Raw genomic sequence first — 27,246 nt, forward strand, 5'->3', positions numbered from 1 at the left:
GGGGAAGTCAGGCAGCAGCAAGGGCCAGACGAGCCCAAGACCAAGAGCCAGCCGGGGGCCAAAGGGGGGTGTGTGGCGCAGAGGCCCAGGCCCGGGGTGCAGGGACACACGAGCAGGCGGGGGAGGGGTTGCATAGTTCTCCACATTTAATAACTCTCAGTCTCTAGCGTTATATCCACAACCATTAAATTAAAAACCGGGCGCAAGAGGCAGCACCTGCCTGATTAAATTACAAGAAGAAATTACCGGGCACCAAAAAGTTCTGCTAGAAAAGCAGGCGCGGGGGCCAAGGCCGGGGCCCGCGGGAGCCCCCCCGCACTGGCACCCCCCCGGGCCTGCCTCGCGCCTTGTGACTGAACGGGGGGGGCTCCCCGGGGAGCAGACCGGATTGTCACCACAAGGGGGGCAAGGCACGTCGGGGAACGGGCCAGGCCTCAGGTCCTCTGCAGGGGGCTGGCGGCGCAGCCCAGGCCCTGCACTGCCGGGGCCAGCGGGGGCAGCCGGCAGGGGCCACAGGGGCGGGGCCCCGGGCCCCGGCCCAGACGTTATTGCTGTAGAGGAAGGAGGCGCTGCCACTGGCTGCTGGGCTCTGAGCCGGGGCCTGGCCCTGCCCGGTGGGCGAGGGAGCGCAAGGCAACGCACCCCTCCCCCGCCCGAGCCCCGGCGCTGCCCTGAGAGGCGCGGCCACGGCGGGCCCCGGGGGGGCCACGCTCGAAGGCCCTTGGCGAGGTAAACGAAACGCAGGTGGGGCCAGGGCCCAGGACGGGGCCAGCAGCGGGGAGCCCTCACCCCAGCACCCCGGGGGCTCAAAGGGCACTTGGGTCCCTGAGGAAGGCAGTCCTCTCGCCCTGCACCTCGCCCTCCTCCTCGGAGGGCGGCTCCTCCTGCCACAGGTCGGAGGGCAGCCCCTTGTAGGAGACCAGGCCGCCGTCCAGGGCGCACACCTTGACGCCCCGCAGCGAGCAGCCCGAGCGCAGCTGCAGCAGCAGGAAGACGGTGACGAAGACGAGGACGATGAGGGTGCAGCTGAGGCTGGCCACCAGCACGGGCAGGCGGGAGGCGGCGGGCGGGCCCTGGGGCAGGGCGGGCGAGGCCCGGCTGCTCGGGCTCTGGCGGGAGCAGGTGAGCTGCAGGCTGTCGTGGTGCGAGTGGGCAGGGCAGCTGAGGCAGGCGGTGGCGGTGGGCCCGCTGCAGGTGGCGCAGGAGGCGTGGCAGGGCACGCACAGGCGGGGGGGGCCGGGCTCCACGCTGTTCTCCAGGGCGGGGGGGGCCGGCAGGCCGGGCGCGAAGCCGGGGGGGCAGCGCTTCAGGCAGCTCTTCTGGTGCAGGTAGAAGCCGTCCTCGCACACTGCGGGAGAGAGGGGTGAGTGCTCGGCCTGGCCTGCCTCCCCCGCCCCCGGCCCGGCCCGGCCCCCACTCACCCACGCAGGCCTGGCTGGAGGTGAGGGTCTTGCAGCCGCTGCCCTCCAGCTGGTTGGAGAGGCCGGGGGGCTCCGGCGCCGTCCCGTACAGAACCAGCGTGAACTTGGTCAGGGTGCCTGCAGGCCAAGGCAGAGGGTGAGGGGCGCCGGGGCCTCCTGAGCCCGCCCGGCCCAACACTGGCCACAGCGGGGAAGGGGGAGGGGCGGAAGGAGGCTGGGAACGGGGCGGGCGGGGGGGCGCAGCACAAGGCCGGGGAGCTGGGCAGGCGGGGAAGGGGCAGCAGCAGGGGGCGGAAGGAGGCTGGGCAGGAGGGGAAGGGGCAGCAGCAGGGGGCGGAAGGAGGCTGGGCAGGAGGGGAAGGGGCAGCAGCAGGGGGCGGAAGGAGGCTGGGCAGGAGGGGAAGGGGCAGCAGGGGGCGGAAGGAGGCTGGGCAGGAGGGGAAGGGGCAGCAGGGGGCGGAAGGAGGCTGGGCAGGCGGGGAAGGGGCAGCAGGGGGCGGAAGGAGGCTGGGCAGGAAGGGAAGGGGCAGCAGGGGGCGGAAGGAGGCTGGGCAGGCGGGGAAGGGGCAGCAGGGGGCGGAAGGAGGCTGGGCAGGAAGGGAAGGGGCAGCAGGGGGCGGAAGGAGGCTGGGCAGGCGGGGAAGGGGCAGCAGGGGGCGGAAGGAGGCTGGGCAGGCGGGGAAGGGGCAGCAGGGGGCGGAAGGAGGCTGGGCAGGCGGGGAAGGGGCAGCAGGGGGCGGAAGGAGGCTGGGCAGGCGGGGAAGGGGCAGCAGGGGGCGGAAGGAGGCTGGGCAGGCGGGGAAGGGGCAGCAGCAGGGGGCGGAAGGAGGCTGGGCAGGAGGGGAAGGGGCAGCAGCAGGGGGCGGAAGGAGGCTGGGCAGGAGGGGAAGGGGCAGCAGCAGGGGGCGGAAGGAGGCTGGGCAGGAGGGGAAGGGGCAGCAGGGGGCGGAAGGAGGCTGGGCAGGAGGGGAAGGGGCAGCAGGGGGCGGAAGGAGGCTGGGCAGGCGGGGAAGGGGCAGCAGGGGGCGGAAGGAGGCTGGGCAGGCGGGGAAGGGGCAGCAGGGGGCGGAAGGAGGCTGGGCAGGCGGGGAAGGGGCAGCAGGGGGCGGAAGGAGGCTGGGCAGGCGGGGAAGGGGCAGCAGCAGGGGGCGGAAGGAGGCTGGGCAGGAGGGGAAGGGGCAGCAGCAGGGGGCGGAAGGAGGCTGGGCAGGAGGGGAAGGGGCAGCAGCAGGGGGCGGAAGGAGGCTGGGCAGGAGGGGAAGGGGCAGCAGGGGGCGGAAGGAGGCTGGGCAGGAGGGGAAGGGGCAGCAGGGGGCGGAAGGAGGCTGGGCAGGCGGGGAAGGGGCAGCAGGGGGCGGAAGGAGGCTGGGCAGGAAGGGAAGGGGCAGCAGGGGGCGGAAGGAGGCTGGGCAGGCGGGGAAGGGGCAGCAGGGGGCGGAAGGAGGCTGGGCAGGAAGGGAAGGGGCAGCAGGGGGCGGAAGGAGGCTGGGCAGGCGGGGAAGGGGCAGCAGGGGGCGGAAGGAGGCTGGGCAGGCGGGGAAGGGGCAGCAGGGGGCGGAAGGAGGCTGGGCAGGCGGGGAAGGGGCAGCAGGGGGCGGAAGGAGGCTGGGCAGGCGGGGAAGGGGCAGCAGGGGGCGGAAGGAGGCTGGGCAGGCGGGGAAGGGGCAGCAGCAGGGGGCGGAAGGAGGCTGGGCAGGAGGGGAAGGGGCAGCAGCAGGGGGCGGAAGGAGGCTGGGCAGGAGGGGAAGGGGCAGCAGCAGGGGGCGGAAGGAGGCTGGGCAGGAGGGGAAGGGGCAGCAGGGGGCGGAAGGAGGCTGGGCAGGAGGGGAAGGGGCAGCAGGGGGCGGAAGGAGGCTGGGCAGGCGGGGAAGGGGCAGCAGGGGGCGGAAGGAGGCTGGGCAGGCGGGGAAGGGGCAGCAGGGGGCGGAAGGAGGCTGGGCAGGCGGGGAAGGGGCAGCAGGGGGCGGAAGGAGGCTGGGCAGGCGGGGAAGGGGCAGCAGGGGGCGGAAGGAGGCTGGGCAGGCGGGGAAGGGGCAGCAGCAGGGGGCGGAAGGAGGCTGGGCAGGAGGGGAAGGGGCAGCAGGGGGCGGAAGGAGGCTGGGCAGGCGGGGAAGGGGCAGCAGGGGGCGGAAGGAGGCTGGGCAGGAAGGGAAGGGGCAGCAGGGGGCGGAAGGAGGCTGGGCAGGAGGGGAAGGGGCAGCAGGGGGCGGAAGGAGGCTGGGCAGGAGGGGAAGGGGCAGCAGGGGGCAGAAGGAGGCTGGGCAGGCGGGGAAGGGGCAGCAGGGGGCGGAAGGAGGCTGGGCAGGCGGGGAAGGGGCAGCAGGGGGCGGAAGGAGGCTAGGCAGGCGGGGAAGGGGCAGCAGGGGGCGGAAGGAGGCTGGGCAGGCGGGGAAGGGGCAGCAGGGGGCGGAAGGAGGCTGGGCAGGCGGGGAAGGGGCAGCAGGGGGCAGAAGGAGGCTGGGCAGGCGGGGAAGGGGCAGCAGGGGGCGGAAGGAGGCTGGGCAGGCGGGGAAGGGGCAGCAGGGGGCAGAAGGAGGCTGGGCAGGCGGGGAAGGGGCAGCAGGGGGCAGAAGGAGGCTGGGCAGGCGGGGAAGGGGCAGCAGGGGGCGGAAGGAGGCTGGGCAGGTGGGGAAGGGGCAGCAGGGGGCGGAAGGAGGCTGGGCAGGAAGGGAAGGGGCAGCAGGGGGCGGAAGGAGGCTGGGCAGGCGGGGAAGGGGCAGCAGGGGGCGGAAGGAGGCTGGGCAGGAAGGGAAGGGGCAGCAGGGGGCGGAAGGAGGCTGGGCAGGAAGGGAAGGGGCAGCAGGGGGCGGAAGGAGGCTGGGCAGGCGGGGAAGGGGCAGCAGGGGGCGGAAGGAGGCTAGGCAGGCGGGGAAGGGGCAGCAGGGGGCGGAAGGAGGCTGGGCAGGCGGGGAAGGGGCAGCAGGGGGCGGAAGGAGGCTGGGCAGCGGGCGGGGGAGACGGCAGCGGCAGGACAGACGGACGGACGGACCGTAGTTGTTGGCTTCGCTGGTGTTTTCGATCTCCAGCGCCCAGTCGCCGGCGGGGTCCTCGTCCCACGCGTGCGTGGTCATGAAGGCCCAGTCGCTGAAGCCGTCGCCGGAGTAGTCGTGGGGCCTGGGGGCGAGAGCGAGGTGAGGCTGCTGCCCGAAAGGGGCCTGGCGGCGCCGGCGGGCGGGCGGGGCCCTACCTGGGTGCCAGGAGGGTGGAGCGGGTGCCCATGGGGCTGGTGAGGTGGATGGCCAGGTCGCCGCGGCGGTTGTAGGAGAGCGTCAGCCGGGCCTGCACGTGCTCCAGCTGGCTGATGGCACTGGCCTTCCCCACACAGGCGTCCACCTTCCGCCGCACCTCCAGGCGCTTCCCGATGTCTCTGCGGACGCAGGAGGGTCAGCGCCCGGCCCGCCCTGCTGCCAGGCGCTGAGCGCCCCCCACTGCCAAACCCAGCCCCCGCCCCACGGACACCCTCCGCCCCGGCCGTGGGGCTCCGGATCCCAGCCCCCTACCCTGGAGGGCCCAGAGCCGGGCACAAGCACGCGCAGCAGAGTCAGGCCTGGCAGGAGCTGGCTCCGGGGAGGGGAGCAGGCAGAACTGCGCTGCGGTACAGAGCCGTGGGGTGCGGACGTTCTCCCAGAGGCCTGGCTCCGGGATGGACACGGGGACCCCTTGGCCAGCCCCCCCGCCACCACGTTCCCAGCAGCCAGTTCCCGGAAACGTGTGGCCTGCGCTGGGCGAGTCCCCTCCCAGGCTGAATGGCCCCTCTGTGCCAGCCGTGAATGGCCCCTTTCTTCACCTGCAGCGGAGACGCGCCCCGCGGAGCGCCACTGCCTGGGCCGGGAGCTGGGCCTAAGCTGCCAGGCCGCTGTCCCTGGGGCCCAGAGCAGCTGGGGCTGGGCGGCAGGGATAGAGCCCCACACCCAGCGTGCCAGGCGGCTGCACTCGGCCTGGGCACTGGCCATGGCCCGGCGGGGTGGGGGAAGGGGAGCCCGGGGCACGGCAGCCAGCCCTGTGAAAGGCGCGTCTGTGAGGCCTGACAAGGCCCTTGTCCCAGAGCAGCTCACGCCGGCTGCTCCCAAACCGCAGCGCCCAGGGAGTGGCGCCAGCAAAGCCTGGCACCGCGCCACAGGCAGGGCAGAGCCACGGAGCCAGGGCAGGGCGCCACGCTCAGGCCAGCCCCACAGGGAGGAGTCGGGCACCAGGCCAGGGGCCCCCGGGACACACCCACTCTCACCTTGGCTCGGTGAGGATGTCGATGACACACTTCCGCTGGGGTCCCACCGTGGTCCAGTTCCTGGCCAGGGTCACCATGGCCCCCGCGTCCAGCAGGCCGTAGCCATAGGAGTGGCTGACTGGAGAGAGAGAGGGTGAGGTGGGGGGGACAAGGGAAGGTCCCTGGAGCACGGGCGAGGAGGGTGCTAGCCACGTGTCCGTGGGCTGCCCGGGCGGGGAGGGTGCTTGCCACGTGTCCGTGGGGGGGGGTGCTTGCCACGTGTCCGTGGGCTGCCCTGGCCGGGGGGGGGTGCTTGCCACGTGTCCGTGGGCTGCCCGGGCCGGGGGGGGGGGGTGCTTGCAACGTGTCCGTGGGCTGCCCGGGCCGGGGGGGGGGGGTGCTTGCCACGTGTCCGTGGGCTGCCCGGGCCGGGGGGGGGTGCTTGCAACGTGTCCGTGGGCTGCCCGGGACGGGGGGGGTGCTTGCCACGTGTCCGTGGGCTGCCCGGGCCGGGGGGGGGTGCTTGCAACGTGTCCGTGGGCTGCCCGGGCCGGGGGGGGTTACCTTTGCGGCCTACACCGTTGGTGGCCCAGTCGTTGGTGTTGAGGTGGGCTGGCTTGGAGGTGCGCACGACCAGGTGCTGCATGTCGCGCCACGTCAGGTTCTTACTGTGGAGAGAGGCAGGATGGGGCAGCCGTGGCTACAGTCCCGCCCCCGGGACGCTGAAACCAGTCCCGCCCCCCAGCCTCCGCCCGGCCTTACTTGGCTTCCAGGGTCAGCGCGATGATGCCTGCAGCCAGGGGGGCCGAGGCGGAGGTTCCCGTGTGGGACTCGGTGCACTTCTGCCTCAGGTCCGTGGTCACCTGTGGGGAGAGGCAGGACCTGAGCCCCACGCAGCCTGGAGCAGTGGAGCCCGGCCTCTTGAGACCCCTGCTGGGCTCTTGCCAGAGACGGGGCTTGGCCCCACCAGGCACTTCCTCGGAGAGGCGGCCAACACCGAGTGCCACTCCCAGCGCGGCAGGGGCCCGGCCCGCCCACGGAGAGAGAGCGACATGGCCACCACTCCCAGCACGGCAAGGGCCCGGCCCGTCCATGGAGAGAGAGCCAGAGAGAGAGAGACGTGGCTCCCACCCCCAGCGCGGCAGGGGCCCGGCCGGCCCACGGAGAGAGAGCCAGAGAGAGAGACGTGGCTCCCGCCCCCAGCGTGGCAGAGGCCCGGCCCGCCCACGGAGAGAGACATGGCCCCCGCCCCCAGCGTGGCAGGGGCCCGGCCCGTCCACGGAGAGAGACGTGGCCCCCGCCCCCAGCGTGGTAGGGGCCCGGCCGGCCCACGGAAAGAGACGTGGCCCCCGCCCCCAGCGTGGTAGGGGCCCGGCTGGCCCACGGAGAGAGACGTGGCCCCCACCCCCGGCGTGGCAGAGGCCCGGCCCGCCCACGGAGAGAGAGCCAGAGAGAGAGACGTGGCTCCCGCTCCCAGCGTGGTAGGGGCCCGGCCGGCCCACGGAGAGAGACGTGACCCCCGCCCCCAGCGTGGCAGAGGCCCGGCCCGCCCACGGAGAGAGACATGGCCCCCGCCTCCAGCGTGGCAGGGGCCCGGCCCGCCCACGGAGAGAGACGTGGCCCCCGCCCCCAGCGTGGCAGGGGCCCGGCCCGTCCACGGAGAGAGACGTGGCCCCCGCCCCCAGCGTGGCAGGGGCCCGGCCGGCCCACGGAGAGAGACGTGGCCCCCGCCCCCAGCGTGGTAGGGGCCCGGCCGGCCCACGGAAAGAGACGTGGCCCCCGCCCCCAGCGTGGTAGGGGCCCGGCTGGCCCACGGAGAGAGACGTGGCCCCCGCCCCCGGCGTGGCAGAGGCCCGGCCCGCCCACGGAGAGAGACGTGGCCCCCGCCCCCAGCGTGGCAGGGGCCCGGCCCGCCCACGGAGAGAGACGTGCCCCCCGCCCCCAGCATGGTAGGGGCCCGGCCCGCCCACGGAGACAGACGTGGCCCCCGCCCCGAGCGTGGTAGGGGCCCGGCCGGCCCACGGAGACAGACGTGGCCGCCGCTTCCGGCACGCCCTGGGCCCGGCCCAAACTCACAATCTGCTTCTCGTTCTGGTTGCCGCTGCTGTAGGTGGTGGCGAGGGTGGAGGAGCAGGCCTCGCTGTACCAGGGCACGTTGCCGTACTGCGTGGTGCTGCTGATGGACAGCGTGTAGATGCTGTTGGTGTAGCCGTCGCAGTTGCAGCTGTCGTGTTCGCGACCCCCGTTCCCAGAGGCCCAGACGAAGATGGAACCCAGGCCCCCCCGGCCCTGCAGAAAGGAGAGAGTGAGGCAGGGCCCAGCCGTGCCCGCCCGCCTGGTGTGACGTAGCGGGGGGGTGCTGTACACGCTGGGGGGGCCTGGACCCGCTCTGTGGGTCAGTCACTGGTTGTGTCGGGCCGGGGGTGCCCCCTGCTGGCCGGGGTCCGTGTGCACTGCCCGGGGGGGGGTCCCTGAGGGCAGGCACAGGCCATGGCCCAGCACCTGCTCACCTGCCCAGGGCAGGGGTGTGAACAAAGGGGGGTATTCTGGGCTGGGCACACAGGGAGAAGGGACTAAGCCGGGTACTGGGGTCAGGGGCCTGTGCCTCCCCCCCGGCCCCTCGCTTGGATACCCACATGGAACCCGGCCGGGCTGTCCCTCCCTATTCTCCTGGCTGGCAGAGGGGTGCAGGGTCGGGGGGCGCCGTCACACCTGCTCACCTGGCTGACCCCTCGAGAGAACGCCTCCTCCGCCAGCCGGGCCGGCCCGTCCACCGTCTTGCCGTCGTCCTCAGGGCCCCAGCTGGCGCTGTAGATGTGGATGTGGTTGGGGTTTAAGCCCAGGGAACGGGCCTCCACCGCGTCAGTCACTTCCCCATCCAGCATGCGCACACCTAGGGTCACAGGCACGTCAGCGGCTCCCCGGCCCAGCCTGCAGCCCCCGCCTGGGCCTAGCGTTTGCAGGCACCAGCCCCACGCAGGTCTCCCCCCGGTGCCACAGGGTGAGAGGCAGGCCAGGGCGCACACCCACCTCCGATCCGGGCGTTGTAAGCCACGCCCACGCCACAGATCCCGTTGTTCGCTGCAGCGGCCACTTCACCAGCACAGCGGGTGCCATGTCTGCAGCAGGGAACAGCAACACGGCCCGTCATGCGCAGCAACACGGCCCGCCACGCGCAGCAACACGGCCCGCCACGCGCAGCAACACGGCCCGCCACGCGCAGCAACACGGCCGGGCCCCGCCACATGCAGCAACACGGCCCGCCACGCGCAGCAACACGGCCCGCCACGCGCAGCAACACGGCCGGGCCCCGCCACATGCAGCAACACGGCCCGCCACGCGCAGCAACACGGCCGGGCCCCGCCACACGCAGCCCCCCTCCAGTGCAGGGCTCACGGCAGGAGGGGCGGCTCCAGCTCTGCCAGTGCACAGCGGGTGCAGGGCCCACTCCTGCCCGGACCTGGGGGTCCTGTGCGCAGGCCACCCCAAGAGCCCCGAGGAGAAGCAGGCTCCCACCACAGCCGAGGCCCCGGAGTCCTCCTGAGCTCCCTCCCGACGGGCCGCCCAGCCCTGCTACCTGTTGTCGTTCATCTGCGTGTAGCGAGGCTGGGGGTCCGGGTCCTGGTCGTTCACATCAAAGCTGGCCCCGGGGTCCTAGAAAGCAGAAGCCAGGCAGCTCAGCAGAGCCCTCCTGGGCCAGGCAGCTGCCCGGGGCTGCGCTGTGGGTCACAGCGGGCTCAGGGAGGGGCAGAGGTCGTCCCTCTGGTGGCCTGCGAGGGGCTCAGGGCGCCGGGGGCCTACTCACGTAGTTGTTCTCCAGGTCCGGGTGGTTCTTCTCAATGCCATCGTCCAAGATGGAGACCACGACGCCCCTGCCGGTGTAGCCCTGCTCCCAGGCCCCCCGCACATTCAGGTCTCTCTGGTTCACGTTGTACTAGAGGAACGAGTCCAGAAACCCACGGTCAAACCTGGGAAGGCGGGCGGGGGTGCAGCCCCCAAGGCCACAGGCGGCAACTCCCATGCCGCACGGCGGCCTGCCGGAACGGTCGGTGCCAGAGACCCCCAAGCCACAGGGAACGTGCAAATGGCTGCCGTGACACGTGGGCCGAAGTGGGAACAAGCTGGGTGCCCTGTCCGAGCGCTGCGTGCGGTGATGGACAGGGCAGGGCAGGCATGACTGCCGACTGGCTGCAACAAGGCCAGCCTGGTGTTCCGTCACCTAGCCATGTTAGTACCAGGTGGGGAAACTGAGGCAGAGCTTAGCACATTCCCACTTTGTCACCCCCCCCCCCCGTCCCCGGCTCCGGCAACAACAGATGCTCTGGCCATCAGGCCACACCAGGGCTACGTCTAGACGGGCAGGATTTTTCGCAAATGCTTTTAATGGAAAAGTTTTCTGTAAAAGCACTTTTTGGGGAAAAGTGTCCGTGCCAATCTAGACGCGCTTTTCGGCACAAAAGCCCCAATCGCCATTTTTGCCATCGGGGCTTTTTTGCGCAAAACAAATCTGAGCTGTTGACACTGGCCTTTTGCCCGAACGGGAGCAGCGTAGCATTTCCACAAGGAGCACTGATTTCAGACAGTAGGACGTCAGTGTTCTGGTGGAAATTCAAGTGGCCAGTGTAGACAGCTGGCAAGTTTTTCCAGAAAAGCAGCTGCTTTTGCGGAAAAACTTGCCAGTCTAGACGCAGCCTAGGTGTGTGGGGGATGGGACACAGTGGCCCAGTTTATATATACATGCTGCGTGCCTCGGTTTCCCTCCATGCCTTACACTGCTCCCAGAGGGGCTAAAGGGGCAGATCCACTCCTGACACCTCACTCACGCATTGCTGGAGCCAACCCACCCCAGACCCTAGGGCTGAACAGCAGTGCCCTCCGGCAAGCAGAGCACCCGGCCTTGGGCAGGGATCAGAGCTGGCCTGGGGGGAGACATGGGAGCTCTGCTGGGAACTACAGGGCAGGAGGGAACAGAGGGAGCCCTGGCTTGGCCAGGCTGGAGAATGGCTGAAATGGAAGGAAACAGGGAAACTGAGGCACAGCACCCAGCCATCACCCACCAGGTACCACTGCTGAGGGAACTTGGGGTCCGCGGGCTCCGCGAAGGCGTCTCTCTTCGTCCTGCGCTTCGCAACCTGCTGCTCCAGCCAGTGCACCTAGAGACAGCAGCAGGGTGAAGAGCCTCCGCCCCTGGCCACATGCCCCTTCCCTGTCCGGCTGCAGGAGCCGGCCAGGCTGGCAAGGGCAGGGGCGCTCCAGGCCAGGAGGCTGGCACACTGGGGGGGCCGGACCCTGCCATCCTGCTGGGGTGAGTGCCAGCTCTCGGCTGGCTCCCCGCCAACACACCTGAGGCTGTCAAGCCAGGCCCAGGCTGCTGGCTCAGGGCCCCGGGAGCCAGACACCTGCCCCCTCCTGCCTCCCTGTTCCCAGCTCCGACCCCTCCAGCCACACCACGGGCGCCCCTGTTTGTGGCCGGAGCCCAGGCAAGGCCATGCCCCCGGACAGCCCTGCGTGGGGCCCCTGGGCCCCTGCAGCAAGCCAGGGCCCCTGCACTCAGCACCAGCCTGAGGGAGCCAAGGGCTCTGCTACAGCAGCCCCCCAGTTCTGGGAAGGCCTGGCCCACAGGCCGTCTCTCCTCTGGCCCGCCCCAGCGCCACTCACCTGGGGCTCCCTGGCCAGGTGGGCGTGCCGGGCGCGGTGGGGCGAGAGGGAGCGCTTCACCACGGCGCGGTGCCGGAAGTGGTAATAGTCACCGACGATCTGCAGGGCACAGGGCGCGGGTGAGCACAGCGGGGAGGGGCAGAGCAGGCACCCGCCAGGCTGGGCAAGCCCCGGGCCATACCCCAGGCCTTGGGCGCTGCGCTTTCCTTCCAGGGCCGAGTGCCCGAGCAGCCAGGGCAAGCCCCCCCCAGAGCGCCAGGGGCCCGCCTGCCCCAAGGCAACTCCTCCCTCCCTCAGGGCGCAGCCACCCGACCCGGGCCAGCAGCCCCGTGCCCGGCTGAGGTCAGGCCTCCCGCTGCGAGTCCCGGCACGGCCCGGCCAGCGCTCCACGCCGGGGACCGCGGCCAACGGCAGCCCGGGCCTGCCCCTTCGGCTCCGCAGTGGCCTGGCTCCGGCCTCGCCAGCCCTGGGTTGCACACGCTGCCCGGCTCAGCCCCGGCCTTCCTCCCGGGCCTCCGCTGGGGCAAGGCAGCCCAGGGCAGGGTCCCTCGGCCTGCCCCCACTTCCCCCAGCCTGTGCTCTGGGGCCGCAGGCCAAGGCCACCCTCCCTCCCCCTCCAAGCCGCAGCCCAGCCTGCCAAGATCCCGCAGGCAGCCTCTGCCCTGAACCCCCCTGCCTGGGGGCAGGGCCAGGTCTGGGCTGCTCGCTGGGGTCTCCTCTGCTCAGCTGCTGCTTGGGAGCAGCCAGGTCACCCTGCTCGCTACCCCCAGCCACAGACTGCTGGGGGTGGGAGCCAGGCCTTGCCCTCCGCAGCCAGCGTGCAGGCCTCTGAGTGGAGCACGAGCCTGACTGCAGCCCCAGCCCGCACCCCTCTGCAGCAGTGGGAGGGCCAGGCAGCGCGAGGTATGGGGGGGGGAGCCAGGCAGCGCGAGGTAGGGTGGGGAGCTAGGCAGCGCGAGGTAGGGTGGGGAGCTAGGCAGCGCGAGGTGGGGGGGAGCCAGGCAGCGCGAGGTATGGGGGGGGGGGGGAGGGGGGGGGAGCCAGGCAGCGCGAGGTATGGGGGGGGGAGCCAGGCAGCGCGAGGTAGGGGGGGGAGCCAGGCAGCGCGAGGTAGGGGGGGGGAGCCAGGCAGCGCGAGGTAGGGGGGGGAGCCAAGCAGGGGGGGGGGGGGGAGCCAGGCAGCGCGAGGTAGGGGGGGGGGAGCCAGGCAGCGCGAGGTAGGGGGGGAGCCAGGCAGCGCGAGGTAGGGGGGGAGCCAGGCAGCGCGAGGTAGGGGGGGGGGGGGGAGCCAGGCAGCGCGAGGTAGGGGGGGGGAGCCAGGCAGCGCGAGGTAGGGGGGGGGGAGCCAGGCAGCGCGAGGTAGGGGGGGGGAGCCAGGCAGCGCGAGGTAGGGGGGGGGGAGCCAGGCAGCGCGAGGTAGGGGGGGGGAGCCAGGCAGCGCGAGGTAGGGGGGGGGAGCCAGGCAGCGCGAGGTAGGGGGGGGAGCCAGGCAGCGCGAGGTAGGGGGGGAGCCAGGCAGCGCGAGGTAGGGGGGGGAGCCAGGCAGCGCGAGGTAGGGGGGGGAGCCAGGCAGCGCGAGGTAGGGGGGGGAGCCAGGCAGCGCGAGGTAGGGGGGGAGCCAGGCAGCGCGAGGTAGGGGGGGGAGCCAAGCAGCGCGAGGTGGGCGCAGCCTGCAGCTCCACCCCACAGCAGGAGTGGGGCTATGGCCAGCAGGGAGCCGGTGCAGCGGGGCTGGCAGAGGGGGCTGTAAGCCACAGGGCTCGCTGCACACCGAGGGGCCCTGGCACTTCCAGCCCCTGGCAGCCTCCTCCCCCATAGAATCACAGAATCCCAGGGCTGGCAGAGACCTCAGGAGCCATCGAGTCCAGCCCCTGCCCAAGGCAGGACCAGCCCAGCTCAGTCATCCCAGACGAGACGTAACCTCTAGGGCTGGAGATCCCCCCCCCCCCGCCCCACAGGGAACCCAGCCCAGCGCTTCCCACCTGCCTAGGGAAAGGGTTTTTCCTAATCTCCAACCTAGACCCCTCCTCCCCCGCGGTAACCTGAGCCCATTGCTCCTTGTCTGCCACCTGCCCCACTGAGACCAGCCTCTCTGGACCCCCCCCCCCCCCCCCCCCCCGGGAGCTGCAGGCTGCTCTCAGAAAGCAGGTGCTTTTGCAGAAAAACGGGCCAGTCTAGACGCAGCCCAGATGTGGCCTCACCAGAGCAGAATAAACACTTCTCAGGAGGGCCTGGCCATGCTCCTAGTGCCCCCAATGTGCCATTCGCATCCTCTTGGCTACCAGGGGCCCTGGTGACGCATCTCCAGCTTCTCACCCGCTGCAACCCCCAGGGCCTTGTCTGCTGAACGGCTGCTTAGCCAGTCGGTCCCCAGCCTGTACCTATGGGATTCTTCCGCTCCCAGGGCCTTGTCTGCTGAACGGCTGCTTGGCCAGTCGGTCCCCAGCCTGTACCTATGGGATTCTTCCGCCCCCAGGGCCTTGTCTGCTGAACGGCTGCTTAGCCAGTCGGTCCCCAGCCTGTACCTATGGGATTCTTCCGCTCCCAGGGCCTTGTCTGCTGAACGGCTGCTTGGCCAGTCGGTCCCCAGCCTGTACCTATGGGATTCTTCCGCCCCCAGGGCCTTGTCTGCTGAACGGCTGCTTGGCCAGTCGGTCCCCAGCCTGTACCTATGGGATTCTTCCGCCCCAGGGCCTTGTCTGCTGAACGGCTGCTTGGCCAGTCGGTCCCCAGCCTGTACCTATGGGATTCTTCCGCCCCCAGGGCCTTGTCTGCTGAACGGCTGCTTGGCCAGTCGGTCCCAGCCTGTACCTATGGGATTCTTCCGCCCCCAGGGCCTTGTCTGCTGAACGGCTGCTTGGCCAGTCGGTCCCAGCCTGTACCTATGGGATTCTTCCGCCCCCAGGGCCTTGTCTGCTGAACGGCTGCTTGGCCAGTCGGTCCCAGCCTGTACCTATGGGATTCTTCCGCCCCCAGGGCCTTGTCTGCTGAACGGCTGCTTGGCCAGTCGGTCCCAGCCTGTACCTATGGGATTCTTCCGCCCCCAGGGCCTTGTCTGCTGAACGGCTGCTTGGCCAGTCGGTCCCAGCCTGTACCTATGGGATTCTTCCGCCCCCAGGGCCTTGTCTGCTGAACGGCTGCTTGGCCAGTCGGTCCCCAGCCTGTACCTATGGGATTCTTCCGCCCCCAGGGCCTTGTCTGCTGAACGGCTGCTTAGCCAGTCGGTCCCAGCCTGTACCTATGGGATTCTTCCGCCCCCAGGGCCTTGTCTGCTGAACGGCTGCTTGGCCAGTCGGTCCCCAGCCTGTACCTATGGGATTCTTCCGCCCCCAGGGCCTTGTCTGCTGAACGGCTGCTTGGCCAGTCGGTCCCAGCCTGTACCTATGGGATTCTTCCGCCCCCAGGGCCTTGTCTGCTGAACGGCTGCTTGGCCAGTCGGTCCCAGCCTGTACCTATGGGATTCTTCCGCCCCCAGGGCCTTGTCTGCTGAACGGCTGCTTGGCCAGTCGGTCCCAGCCTGTACCTATGGGATTCTTCCGCCCCCAGGGCCTTGTCTGCTGAACGGCTGCTTGGCCAGTCGGTCCCCAGCCTGTACCTATGGGATTCTTCCGCCCCCAGGGCCTTGTCTGCTGAACGGCTGCTTGGCCAGTCGGTCCCCAGCCTGTACCTATGGGATTCTTCCGCCCCCAGGGCCTTGTCTGCTGAACGGCTGCTTGGCCAGTCGGTCCCCAGCCTGTACCTATGGGATTCTTCCGCCCCCAGGGCCTTGTCTGCTGAACGGCTGCTTGGCCAGTCGGTCCCCAGCCTGTACCTATGGGATTCTTCCGCCCCCAGGGCCTTGTCTGCTGAACGGCTGCTTGGCCAGTCGGTCCCCAGCCTGTACCTATGGGATTCTTCCGCCCCCAGGGCCTTGTCTGCTGAACGGCTGCTTGGCCAGTCGGTCCCAGCCTGTACCTATGGGATTCTTCCGCCCCCAGGGCCTTGTCTGCTGAACGGCTGCTTGGCCAGTCGGTCCCAGCCTGTACCTATGGGATTCTTCCGCCCCCAGGGCCTTGTCTGCTGAACAGCTGCTTAGCCAGTCGGTCCCCAGCCTGTACCTATGGGATTCTTCCGCCCCCAGGGCCTTGTCTGCTGAACGGCTGCTTGGCCAGTCGGTCCCAGCCTGTACCTATGGGATTCTTCCGCCCCCAGGGCCTTGTCTGCTGAACGGCTGCTTAGCCAGTCGGTCCCCAGCCTGTACCTATGGGATTCTTCCGCCCCCAGGGCCTTGTCTGCTGAACGGCTGCTTAGCCAGTCGGCCCCAGCCTGTACCTATGGGATTCTTCCGCCCCCAGGGCCTTGTCTGCTGAACGGCTGCTTGGCCAGTCGGTCCCAGCCTGTACCTATGGGATTCTTCCACCCCCAGGGCCTCTCCTGCTGAACGGCTGCTTGGCCAGTCGGTCCCAGCCTGTACCTATGGGATTCTTCCGCCCCCAGGGCCTTGTCTGCTGAACGGCTGCTTGGCCAGTCGGTCCCCAGCCTGTACCTATGGGATTCTTCCGCCCCCAGGGCCTTGTCTGCTGAACGGCTGCTTAGCCAGTCGGTCCCCAGCCTGTACCTATGGGATTCTTCCGCCCCCAGGGCCTTGTCTGCTGAACGGCTGCTTGGCCAGTCGGTCCCAGCCTGTACCTATGGGATTCTTCCACCCCCAGGGCCTTGTCTGCTGAACGGCTGCTTGGCCAGTCGGTCCCAGCCTGTACCTATGGGATTCTTCCGCCCCCAGGGCCTTGTCTGCTGAACGGCTGCTTGGCCAGTCGGTCCCAGCCTGTACCTATGGGATTCTTCCACCCCCAGGGCCTTGTCTGCTGAACGGCTGCTTGGCCAGTCGGTCCCAGCCTGTACCTATGGGATTCTTCCGCCCCCAGGGCCTTGTCTGCTGAACAGCTGCTTGGCCAGTCGGTCCCCAGCCTGTACCTATGGGATTCTTCCGCCCCCAGGGCCTTGTCTGCTGAACGGCTGCTTGGCCAGTCGGTCCCCAGCCTGTACCTATGGGATTCTTCCTCCCCCAGGGCCTTGTCTGCTGAACGGCTGCTTGGCCAGTCGGTCCCAGCCTATACCTATGGGATTCTTCCACCCCCAGGGCCTTGTCTGCTGAACGGCTGCTTGGCCAGTCGGTCCCAGCCTGTACCTATGGGATTCTTCCGCCCCCAGGGCCTTGTCTGCTGAACGGCTGCTTGGCCAGTCGGTCCCAGCCTGTACCTATGGGATTCTTCCGCCCCCAGGGCCTTGTCTGCTGAACGGCTGCTTGGCCAGTCGGTCCCAGCCTGTACCTATGGGATTCTTCCGCCCCCAGGGCCTTGTCTGCTGAACGGCTGCTTGGCCAGTCGGTCCCAGCCTGTACCTATGGGATTCTTCCGCCCCCAGGGCCTTGTCTGCTGAACGGCTGCTTGGCCAGTCGGTCCCCAGCCTGTACCTATGGGATTCTTCCGCCCCCAGGGCCTTGTCTGCTGAACGGCTGCTTGGCCAGTCGGTCCCAGCCTGTACCTATGGGATTCTTCCGCCCCCAGGGCCTTTCCTGCTGAACGGCTGCTTGGCCAGTCGGTCCCAGCCTGTACCTATGGGATTCTTCCGCCCCCAGGGCCTTGTCTGCTGAACGGCTGCTTGGCCAGTCGGTCCCAGCCTGTACCTATGGGATTCTTCCGCTCCCAGGGCCTTGTCTGCTGAACGGCTGCTTAGCCAGTCGGTCCCCAGCCTGTACCTATGGGATTCTTCCGCCCCCAGGGCCTTGTCTGCTGAACGGCTGCTTGGCCAGTCGGTCCCCAGCCTGTACCTATGGGATTCTTCCGCCCCCAGGGCAGGACTCGGCACTTCTCCTTGTTGAAATGCAGCACATTTTTTTGGCCCAATCCTCCAATCTGTCCAGGTCACTCTGGACCCTTCCCTGCCCCCCAGCGTATCTACCCCTCCCCCAGCTCAGTGTCATCTGGGAACTTGCTGAGGGTGCAATCCATCCCCTCATGCGCATCATTCAGAAAGATTTTGAACAACACTGGTCCAAGAACAGACCCTCGGGGCGCCGCGCTAGACACCGACCGGCGCGCCGAGCGCCCGCGTCCGGGGCGCTTTGCTAGACACCGACCGGCGCGCCGAGCGCCCGCGTCCGGGGCGCTTTGCTAGACACCGACCGGCGCGCCGAGCGCCTGCGTCCGGGGCGCCGCGCTAGACACCGACCGGCGCGCAGAGCGCCCGCGTCCGGGGCGCCGCGCTAGTGTGACGTAGTGGGGGTACTTGCTGGGCTGTGGTGACCCCTGCTGTCTGGAGCAAGACCCAGCAGGGAAAACCTCACTAGGCAGAGGTAATGCCAAACTTGTTGAACCAGTGGCCAGACACCCCCCATGGAGAGGAACAAAGGAAGGTGGATGCTGCCCTGGCTGGGGGGCAGGGCTGGAAGGGAATTTAGTTAGTTACTGTCTGGGAGCATGGAGGAGAGCCTAGGGAAAGAGGCTGGAGTTTAGGGGCCCAGTCTCCCCCATCTCAAGGGGGCCTGAGGCATCCTAGCCCAGCTCTGTGACCAGACTACATCTGTGCTGTACTGTATCCTGGAGAGGCAATAAACTTCCTCTAGTCCACCGGCTGGTGCAGTCTGTTTGTGCCATTTCGGGGTGCAGGAGACGGCGGACCCCAACGCGCCGTCACAGCTAGACACCGACCGGCGCGCCGAGCGCCCGCGTCCGGGGCCCCGCGCTAGACACCGACCGGCGCGCCGAGCGCCCGCGTCCGGGGCCCCGCGCTAGACACCGACCGGCGCACCTAGCGCCTGCGTCCGGGGCGCCGCGCTAGACACCGACCGGCGCGCCGAGCGCCTGCGTCTGGGGGTGACCTTGTCCGTGAAGACAGAGGCGAAGAACGCCCTGAGCGCTTCAGCTTCCCCACATGGTCTGTCACTGGGTTACCGCCCTCAGCCAGTAGGGGCCGCTCACCCTCTCGGATCCCCTCTCATTGCTACATGCCTGGAGAACCCTTTCTGGTTCCCCTTCACATCGCTCGCCAGCTGCAATTCCCGTTGTGCTGTGGCCTGCCTGAGAACCCCCCCGCGTTCTCCCCCTCCCTGCTCATCAGTCCAAGTTTCCAGTTCTTGTCAGCTTCCTCTCCGTGTTTCAGCTCACCAGGGATGTCCCCAGGAAGCCAATCTGGTCGCCCACTAGCTTTGTTTTTCGTGCTGCGCCTCGGGATCGTTTCATCCTGTGCCTTCAGTAAGGCTTCTTCAAATCCTGCCAGCTCTCCTGGACTCCCTTCCCCTTCGTGTTACATCCCAGGGACTCCTGCCCGGCAGTTCTGCTCTTCTGGAGTCCAGGGGGTGTATTTTGCTGCTCTCCTTTCCTCCTTTGATCGGGACCCTGAAACCCACCGTCTCGTGATCCCTGCTTCCAGGTTGTCACCCACCTCTGCTTCCCCTGCTAGTTCCTCCGGGTTTGTGAGCAGCAGGTCGAGCTGCGCACGGCCCCTGCTCGGTTCCTTCAGTGCTTGTCCCAGGAAGTGTCCCCAACAGTCTCCTCCTTGCACCCATCTGCCCCAGTCCCACTGCACGTGTCCTAGGCCCCGCGGGGCCAGGGGAACACAAGCAGCAGCCCCGAGGCTGAGGCAGGTCTCACGGCCCCACCCAGCCTGAACGCTGCGCCCCACTGCTGCGCCCCATGCCCTGGCTGGGACAGGCCAGCCATCGGGTAGCCGGGCGGGGCCCCTCGGCTCCGGCAGGGGAGGCACAGCCAGACGGCGCCGGCGAGCCCTCCCCAAGCAGGTGCAGGGGCCCCGGCCGAGCAGCAGCTGGGCTCTGCCCCGCCACGGGCCTCACCCAGCACAGGTGGCTGCCCAGCCTGGCTCCCCGCTCTCTCTCCCAAGTGCCTCCGCTGAGCGCGGCCCTGCCCCGTGCGGCCACAGGCGAGTCCCTTTCCTGCCCCATGGCCCTGGCCCCCGCAGCACCGGGGCAGAGCTGAGGCACTGAGGCCACAGACGGGACCCCACGTTCCCTGTCAGCGGGGCTGGAGTCCTGGCCAGCCACGGGGCGGGAGACAAGCGCCTTGGCTCCGTAAGCCGCCCTTGGCCCAGGGACAGGGCCCCTTGCTCGGCGCAGCGCCAGGCTCTGCCTGCTCGCCAGACGGGATTAGGGTGCCCGACCCAAGCGGCAGTGCCAGCAGGCAGCCCGGCCTCAGCCCCAGCGCCGGAGCCCGCCAGGCTGTGGGAGCAGCATGCTCCGAGCAGGCCACCAGCAGCCGACCCAGACCCCTGGGCCTGCCCGCAGCGCCCCCAGGCCGGGCTCAGCAGACATGCTCCATGGCAACAGGCGGGGGCGGCCCCGCTTGCCGAGCCGGCAGGTCAGGGCGGGCGCAGACGGCAGAGGGGCACCGCACAGCCCCCTGCCCACTATGCCAGCAGCGACTCTGGGGGAACTGGGCCCTCGCCCGACACTGCCAGGGCCAGACCCGGTCGAGCAGCAGCCCAGTCCCAAGCTAGCTCACTGGGCACGCCCACCGGGGCGCCCCACGTCCTGCCCGTCCTCGCTCGCTCCCATGGCGCCGGGTGCCAGCCAGGCCCAGAGGGCCGTCTCAGCAGAGCCCGGCACGCTGCGGGCACCAGCGCAGGGACCCTGGCCCTGCCCCAGGAGCCAACCCCGCTGCCCTCTGCCCTTCACGGGGGTAGGAGTCCCAGCTCGCGCCTCCCCCCACGGAGCCTTTAGGCCAGCTCCTGCTCCCCCTCGCTGCCCCGAGAGAGACGGGGGCTAGTCACTTCCAGCCCCAGGATGCAACAGGGGCGACCCACTGCCCTGGCCAAGGGACCTGAGCTCACCCCATGGGGCTCAGGCAAGTCACGGCATTTGGCAGAGGAGCTGTGCAGCCCCAGTGCATTCTGGGAGCCAGCCTGAGCAGGGCCCCACAACCAGAGCCGGGCCCGGCAGCACAGCAGGCAGCTTCGCCCCCGCCCCCCTCCTCCAGCGCGGAACCCTGGCCCCAGCGGCCGGCAGCTCTCCTGGCCAGCAGGCAGCACCAGGCACCTGGGCTGCTCAGGCAGCCGCTCTCACGGCTCCCAGCTGGCTGCAGCTGGAGGCTCCGAGCAAGGCCCGGCCCTGCCCTCACTTATTGTGCAACTTCCTGAGGGATTTCACCCCCCACGCACACGCTTCCTTCCTGGCAGGGCCAGCCCTGCGCCCACGGCCTCCCCGCCCTCCGCCTGCACCTGGGCAGCTGCGGGCACCAGAGGAGAGGAGCCAGGAATGCAGGGGGGCAGAGGCCCTCGCCCCAGAGAGCCCAGCCAGGGCCCTGCACTTGGCACTAAGCCACTGCTGCCAGGGCAGGGCGCGGGGGCAGAGCCTCGCCAAGGGAGCCCGCCCGCTCCCCAAGCACTCGCTGCTCAGCCAGGGGCAGGTGGACGTGCCACAGCCTTGCTCCCCTCGGGCAGGGGACAGGGCTGGCTGGGGGGCCTAGGCAGCCAGAGCCGAGTGCTGCCGCCGGCACGCGGCCCCCTGCCCATCACCCTGAGCAAGCGGAAGCCATGCCCCCACTCCCTCACAGCCCCCCCGGCGCTCCCCAGCCAGAGATGGTCCCCCCCCACCGCTCCCCAGCCAGAGACTGGTCCCCCCCCTCGGACAGGGACAGGTCTCCCCCCCGGCGCTCCCCAGCCAGAGATGGTCCCCCCCCACCGCTCCCCAGCCAGAGACTGGTCCCCCCCCCCCCCCGGACAGGGACAGGTCTCCCCCCCCGGCGCTCCCCAGCCAGAGACTGGTCCCCCCCCTCGGACAGGGACAGGTCTCCCCCCCGGCGCTCCCCAGCCAGAGACTGGTCCCCCCCTCGGACAGGGACAGGTCTCCCCCCCGGCGCTCCCCAGCCAGAGACTGGTCCCCCCCCTCGGACAGGGACAGGTCTCCCCCCCCGGCGCTCCCCAGCCAGAGACTGGTCCCCCCCCCCCAGACAGGGACAGGTCTCCCCCCCCCCTCGGACAGGGACAGGTCTCCCCCCCGGCGCTCCCCAGCCAGAGACTGGTCCCCCCCCCCTCGGACAGGGACAGGTCCCCCCCCCCCCCGGCGCTCCCCAGCCAGAGACTGGTCCCCCCCCCCAGACAGGGACAGGTCTCCCCCCACACCGCTCCCCAGCCAGAGACTGGTCCCCCCCCCCCCCCTCGGACAGGGACAGGTCTCCCCCCCCCGGCACTCCCCAGCCAGAGACTGGTCCCCCCCCCCCCCGGACAGGGACAGGTCTCCCCCCCACACCGCTCCCCAGCCAGAGACTGGTTCCCCCCCCCCCGGACAGGGACAGGTCTCCCCCCCACACCGCTCCCCAGCCAGAGACTGGTCCCCCCGCCCCCCCCTCAGACAGGGACAGGTCTCCCCCCCCCGGCGCTCCCCAGCCAGAGACTGGTCCCCCCCCCCCCGGACAGGGACAGGTCTCCCCCCCCCGGCGCTCCCCAGCCAGAGACTGGTCCCCCCGCCCCCCCCTCAGACAGGGACAGGTCTCCCCCCCCCGGCGCTCCCCAGCCAGAGACTGGTCCCCCCCCCCCCGGACAGGGACAGGTCTCCCCCCCCACCGCTCCCCAGCCAGGGACCTGCCCGGAGGCTGCCAACGGGACAAGAAAACAAGGACCCAGACAAGGCCTCGCCCAGCACGTCCCGGCTCCAGCAGGCCAAGGAGCCTGGGACAGGTGCATCTCCGGAGCGGCGCCTCTGGGACGGGTCTGCCCAGCAGTGGGCCCCCTCCAGGGAGCAGGTGCTGAGCCCTGGGCCGGAGCCCGTCCTGCAGGAGGACCCGCAGAGCCAATGGGGAAGGGACACGCGGCTGGCCCGGCACCCAGCCCCCATGGCCACATGCTGACGCCTGCGTTTGCAGAGGACAGGCCCGGCCGGCGAAGGGCACAGGAGCCAGCGTCAGCAACCCGCCCGGGCAGGCCCGCAGCCGCTCGCGGGGCCCGACCGCTGGGCCTTGCACCCTGCTCGCTCAGCCTGCCCGAGTCTGCCGGGGGTGGGTCCCGAGCGCCTCCGCCCTGCCTCCCCACAGCTCCGGTCACGCCAAGCCAGAGGTGCCAACAGACGCCCAGCCCGGGGGACATGCCCCTCGCCCTGGGCAGGAGCCAGACACAGCCCCCGGCACGGGGGTGTCGCGCCAAGCAGGGAGGGTCACTCACCGGCCCAAGGTTGAGGAATCCATGCTTCCGGGCCAGCCTGTGGGCCTGCTGCGGCCCCGCCGGGACCAGCACAGCCCAGCTGTTGGTGTAGACACGCTGGCCGCGCCCCTCCTGGGCCAGCAGCGCCACGGCCACCACTGGAGTCCACAGCAAGAGCAGCCAACGGGGCCCCCGATCCATCAGAAGGTCGGCGCCTCTCGCGGGGGGCCAGGAACAGCAGCGCCCAGCCCCGCCGGGCGCTCAGCCGCTCGCTCTGCCCAGCTGGCCCTGCGGCCAGCCCGGGGACCACATCCGGGCAGCAGGCTGAGCTGGAGGCAGGGGCTGGCCAAACGAGCAGGCAGCGGTGCCCCTGGAGGAAGAGCAGCACAGGTCAGGGCTGAGAGCCGCAGAGCCCACCCAGGCCCGGCTCCCGCGCGGAGGCCCTGCAGCCGGAGCTCCCCTCCCCTCGGGCTGTTTACCCAGCTATTGGTCAATGTGTTTACGCGCTGGACTTACAACCCGGCAGCAAACGGCTCAAACAGGAACCCGCCCAGTGCCCAGCTCGGGGGCAGACCCCACCTGGGTCAAGCAGCCAAATCGCAGCCACACCCGAGGGCTGAGAACCCCCCTCCTGGGGCTATGGGAGAGCCACTCGCTGCAGGGCCACTGGCCCTCGGTGCAAACCCCCCAGCTGGCCACGCTCGGCTGGTGCCACGGCCCCCGGCGGGTGCGGGCGCTGCGACGCTCGTGCGGATTCGTGCAGGGAACGTGGATCTGGCTGGAAGCCAGGCAGGGGACATGGGGCTCACAAAGGCAGCAGCCTGGACCTGCCGCGGATGGGCCCCGCGTCCCGCCTCACGAGAAGCCGTAATAGTGCGAAGGGCCCAGCGGGCGGGGACACGCCTCGCACGGACAGGGCTGGGGGAATGCACGGCTCAGCTCCCCGGGTTCTGACCCCACGTGACAGCCGCAGGGGACGAGCGACCAGCAAGGAAGCTGCCTCAGCAAAGCTCTGCAGGGCCTGGGAATCGGCCCAGCCCCGGTGCGCCCAGAGCCTGCCCCGGCACTCAGCGCTGCCTGTTTCCATGGAGCAGGAGGGGGTGGGGTGCTTTGCCCAGGCCCCCAGCCCTGCGAGTCACCGCACAGCTGTGGTGCCTGCGGCCCGTGCGGGGCACACCCCGGGCCGAGACCAGCTGGGCACAGCGCAGGGGGGGGACGGGGGGCACCAAGGTGGTTCAGGAGTCTGAGAAGCAGCTCAGGGAATGTGGCCAGCTGGCTCCCACCTGGCAGTGCCCCGGACCTGCCATTTCAACAGCTGGGGGTGAGCTCCGCACAACGCCAACCCCACCCGCTGCACTCCCACCTGAATGGCCACCTGTGGAACTCACCGCCCCCACGTCAGTATGCAGGCCAGTGCAGAGACGTGGCCAACAGGCCACGTGGCTCCAAACAAACCACTTCCTCTTGATCCACAAGACCATCTGCTGGGGCAGCCACACACTGCCATCCCCTGTCAATCATCCAGCTGCCACCTCCTGCTGATAGGGAACCGCCTGCCTCCAGTGCCCTCCAAAGCCAAGGGCAGCAAGAGCTTTACTCCCAGGGGGCCTGAATGGGAGAGGCTGGTCTCGGCGGGTCACAAGACTCGTAGCTCAGACGGTCTCCAGCACAGGGCAGCTTTGCTCCCTGCTCGCTCACCTCGCCGTGCGGGGGCACTGACCGGACCGGAGCAGCGCTGGGACCGGCTGCAGGGAGCGCACGGCTCCGACAGGCAGGGCTGTGTGCAACCAGCCCCCACCTCGCTGCACAGGCCCTGGCGCCAACGTGCCTGGCACTTCAGTGACACCGGTAGGGAAAAGCCCCACGGGCAGAATCCAGCGGAACGTGGCAGCCCCGCGCGTGGGCAAGGAAACACGATGTCTTGCGGGCCACGCACAGAGCCCCACAGGCCGCCCGCGGGACACAGAAACCCACAGTCCACCAGCGAGCCACGCACAGACCCCATAGGCCATCTATGGGCCACGCACAGAGCCCCACGGGCCGCCCGCGGGACACAGAAACCCACAGTCCACCAGTGGGGCACGCACAGACCCCATAGGCCATCTATGGGCCACGCACAGAGCCCCATGGGCCGCCCGCAGGACACAGAAACCCACAGTCCACCAGTGGGGCACGCACAGACCCCATAGGCCATCTATGGGCCACGCACAGAGCCCCACGGGCCGCCCGCGGGACACAGAAACCCACAGTCCACCAGTGGGGCACGCACAGACCCCATAGGCCATCTATGGGCCACGCACAGAGCCCCACGGGCCGCCCGCGGGACACAGAAACCCACAGTCCACCAGTGGGGCACGCACAGACCCCATAGGCCATCTATGGGCCACGCACAGAGCCCCACGGGCCGCCCGCGGGACACAGAAACCCACAGTCCACCAGTGGGGCACGCACAGACCCCATAGGCCATCTATGGGCCACGCACAGAGCCCCACGGGCCGCCCGCGGGACACAGAAACCCACAGTCCACCAGTGGGGCACGCACAGACCCCATAGGCCATCTATGGGTCACGCACAGAGCCCCACGGGCCGCCCGCTGCGCGACGCCCAGGCAGCCTGGCCCAGCGGAGCCTTCGCTGGCTCCGTGGCGCTTTGGGGCCGGGGCCAGGCGGGCGGCGGGGCAGAGCCCGGGCTCCCCGAGCAACCCCCCCCCGCCCCCGGCCCGGCCCCCCCCCGCTCCCCGAGCAACCCCCCCCCGCTCCCCGGCCAGGCCCCCCCCCGCCCCGCTCGGCTCCCCCCGCTCCCCGGCCCGGCCCCCCCGCTCTCACCGTGCGGCGCGGGGCGCGGGGCTGGCGGCCGCGGGCCTTTCTGGGCGGCCGAGCAGCGTCACGTCGCGGGGAAGCCCGGAGCCCCCGCCCCGAGCCAGCCCGGCCCAGCAGGAGCGGGGGGGCCCGGCCCGGCCGCCTGGTGACTCGCCGCAGCCCCGCCCGGCCCGGCCCGGCCCCGCGGGCGCCGCCGGATGCCGTCACGGAGCAGCGGGACCGGCCGGCCCCTCCCCGGGAGGCGGCGCCGGACACCCGGGAGCCCGCGGCCGAGACCCGGCCCCCCCCCCCCCCCCGCGCCTCCCCCGGCCCCCCCAGCCAGCCCCACCCCCTACTCACCCCCTGGCCCCCCCACCCTCCCCTAGCCCCCCCCGCTCCTCCCCCAGCCACCCCAGCCAGCCCCACCCCCTACTCACCCCCTGGCCCCCCCACCCTCCCTGGCCCCCCCCCCGCTCCTCCCCCAGCCCCCCCACCCCTACTCACCCCCTGGCCCCCCCGCTCCTCCCCCAGCCACCCCCACCCTCCCCTGGCCCCCCCACCCCCTACTCACCCCTGGCCCCCCCGCTCCTCCCCCAGCCCCCCCACCCTCCCCTGGCCCCCCCCCGCTCCTCCCTCCCCGGACCCCCCTGCTCCTCCCTCAGCCACCCCTACTCACCCCCTGGCCCCCCCACTCCTCCCTCCCCAGACCCCCTGCTCCTCCCTCAGCCACCCCCCTACTCACCCCCATCCCCACCCTGCTCCTGCCCAACCCCCCCCACTCCGCCCCCCCAGCCACCCCCAACCCCACCCTGCTTCTCAGCGCCCGGACCTCCCTGCTCCTCCCCCAGCCACCCCAACCCCACCCCCCTACTCACCCACGGCCCCCCTCCCCGCTCCTCCCCCCCAGCCCCCAACCCCACCCTGCTCCTCCCCACAGCTCCACCCCCACCCTGCTCCTCCCCAGTCACCCCCCAACCCCACCCTGCTTCTCACCCCCCCATTCCCCCCTGCTCCTTCCCCAGTCACCCCATCCCACTTCTCACCCCCCCCGCTACCCCCCAAGCCCACCCCACTACTCCCCCCAATCACCACCCCTCCACCTCTGCATCCCCACGCGTCAGGTCATCCCCACCCCGCCTGCCTGTAAGCACCGAGTCACTCCCCCCCACTTCAACCCCATGGGCGCAGGGCTGCTCTTAGGAAGCTGGGGGGTTGGCTGGGAAGTGTAAGAGCCTCCCCCAGTCACTGGGTCCCCACGGACAGACTCCCCTGAGCTGCAATAGAGAGTGTGGCGGAGTGGCTGAGAGAGGCCCGCGGCCGGCCGGGCGGAAAGGGGGTTTCTCCACAGCACAAGTCCATGGCATGTGGAAATGCCTGTGCTGAGCTCGCGGGCACCACACCTGTCTGAGTCACTGCTAGCTTGAAAGAAAATGGATCTACTGCTCCGTGCCCTGGCGGATCCGGCACAGGACGGGTGCTTTCGTCGGTGTCTGCCGCAGAGCCCCCGGCCGCACGAGGGCACTGATCCAGAGAGTGTAGGGGGACGCTGTGTGCTCAGGAGGGACTTCCATCTGGGTGACACATGCTGAGCACTCTGGGAAAGTGGAGAGTGTAAATACGAGTCAGAAGCTAGGAATTTGAAAAAACTGCTAAAGGAAGCAAAAAGGTGCGAGGAGAAGTCTATGGCTAGTGTTGCTAGAGACCTAGGAAAGAGTTTTTAATGCAGATAGGAACAAGAAGAACCCCAGTGATGTCATTGGTCTGCTCTTTGATGAAAATGACAGAACTATCCATAGTAAGGCAAAAAGATTCAGCCACTATTTGCTCCGTATTTGTGGAGACACGTGATGTGGTCATACGTGGCCACACACTTTCCATTCCACTAGAATCTCAGGATCAAGTTAAACAGCACCTACTAAAATTAAACATTTCAAAAATCAGGTCAGGATCATTTGCTGCCAAGAGTTGAAAACGAGCTGGCTGAGGAGTTTGTTGGGCCATTATCATTGACTTTCCAGAAGTCTTGGAAGATCAGGGA

The 27,246-nt window shown here is 70.0% G+C and overlaps 1 protein-coding gene across 2 annotated transcripts; it reads right to left on the reverse strand.

Moving 5' to 3' along the window:
• Nucleotides 1-666: 666 nt before the first annotated feature.
• Nucleotides 667-26,632, reverse strand: FURIN (furin, paired basic amino acid cleaving enzyme). 2 transcript variants are annotated; one of them, XM_075918398.2, is made up of 16 exons: nt 26,609-26,632; nt 22,432-22,780; nt 11,284-11,382; nt 10,683-10,778; nt 9,431-9,559; nt 9,203-9,279; nt 8,656-8,744; nt 8,346-8,518; nt 7,702-7,914; nt 6,388-6,488; nt 6,190-6,293; nt 5,647-5,764; nt 4,609-4,788; nt 4,411-4,535; nt 1,422-1,538; nt 667-1,348 (listed from the first exon to the last, which is right to left on the reverse strand). In XM_075918398.2, exons 2-16 carry the CDS (start codon nt 22,609-22,611, stop codon nt 807-809), a joined length of 2,343 nt encoding a protein of 780 aa, XP_075774513.2. In that variant the 5' UTR covers nt 22,612-22,780; nt 26,609-26,632; the 3' UTR covers nt 667-806. The 2 variants fall into 2 exon arrangements, with proteins under 2 accessions (XP_075774513.2, XP_089638249.1); XM_089782123.1 differs by lacking the exon at nt 26,609-26,632 and adding an exon at nt 25,236-25,439.
• Nucleotides 26,633-27,246: the final 614 nt, after the last annotated feature.

The sequence above is a fragment of the Pelodiscus sinensis genome, chromosome 14 (assembly GCF_052426305.1).
Source record: "Pelodiscus sinensis isolate ZL-2025 chromosome 14, ASM5242630v1, whole genome shotgun sequence".
Classification (NCBI taxonomy): domain Eukaryota; kingdom Metazoa; phylum Chordata; order Testudines; family Trionychidae; genus Pelodiscus; species Pelodiscus sinensis.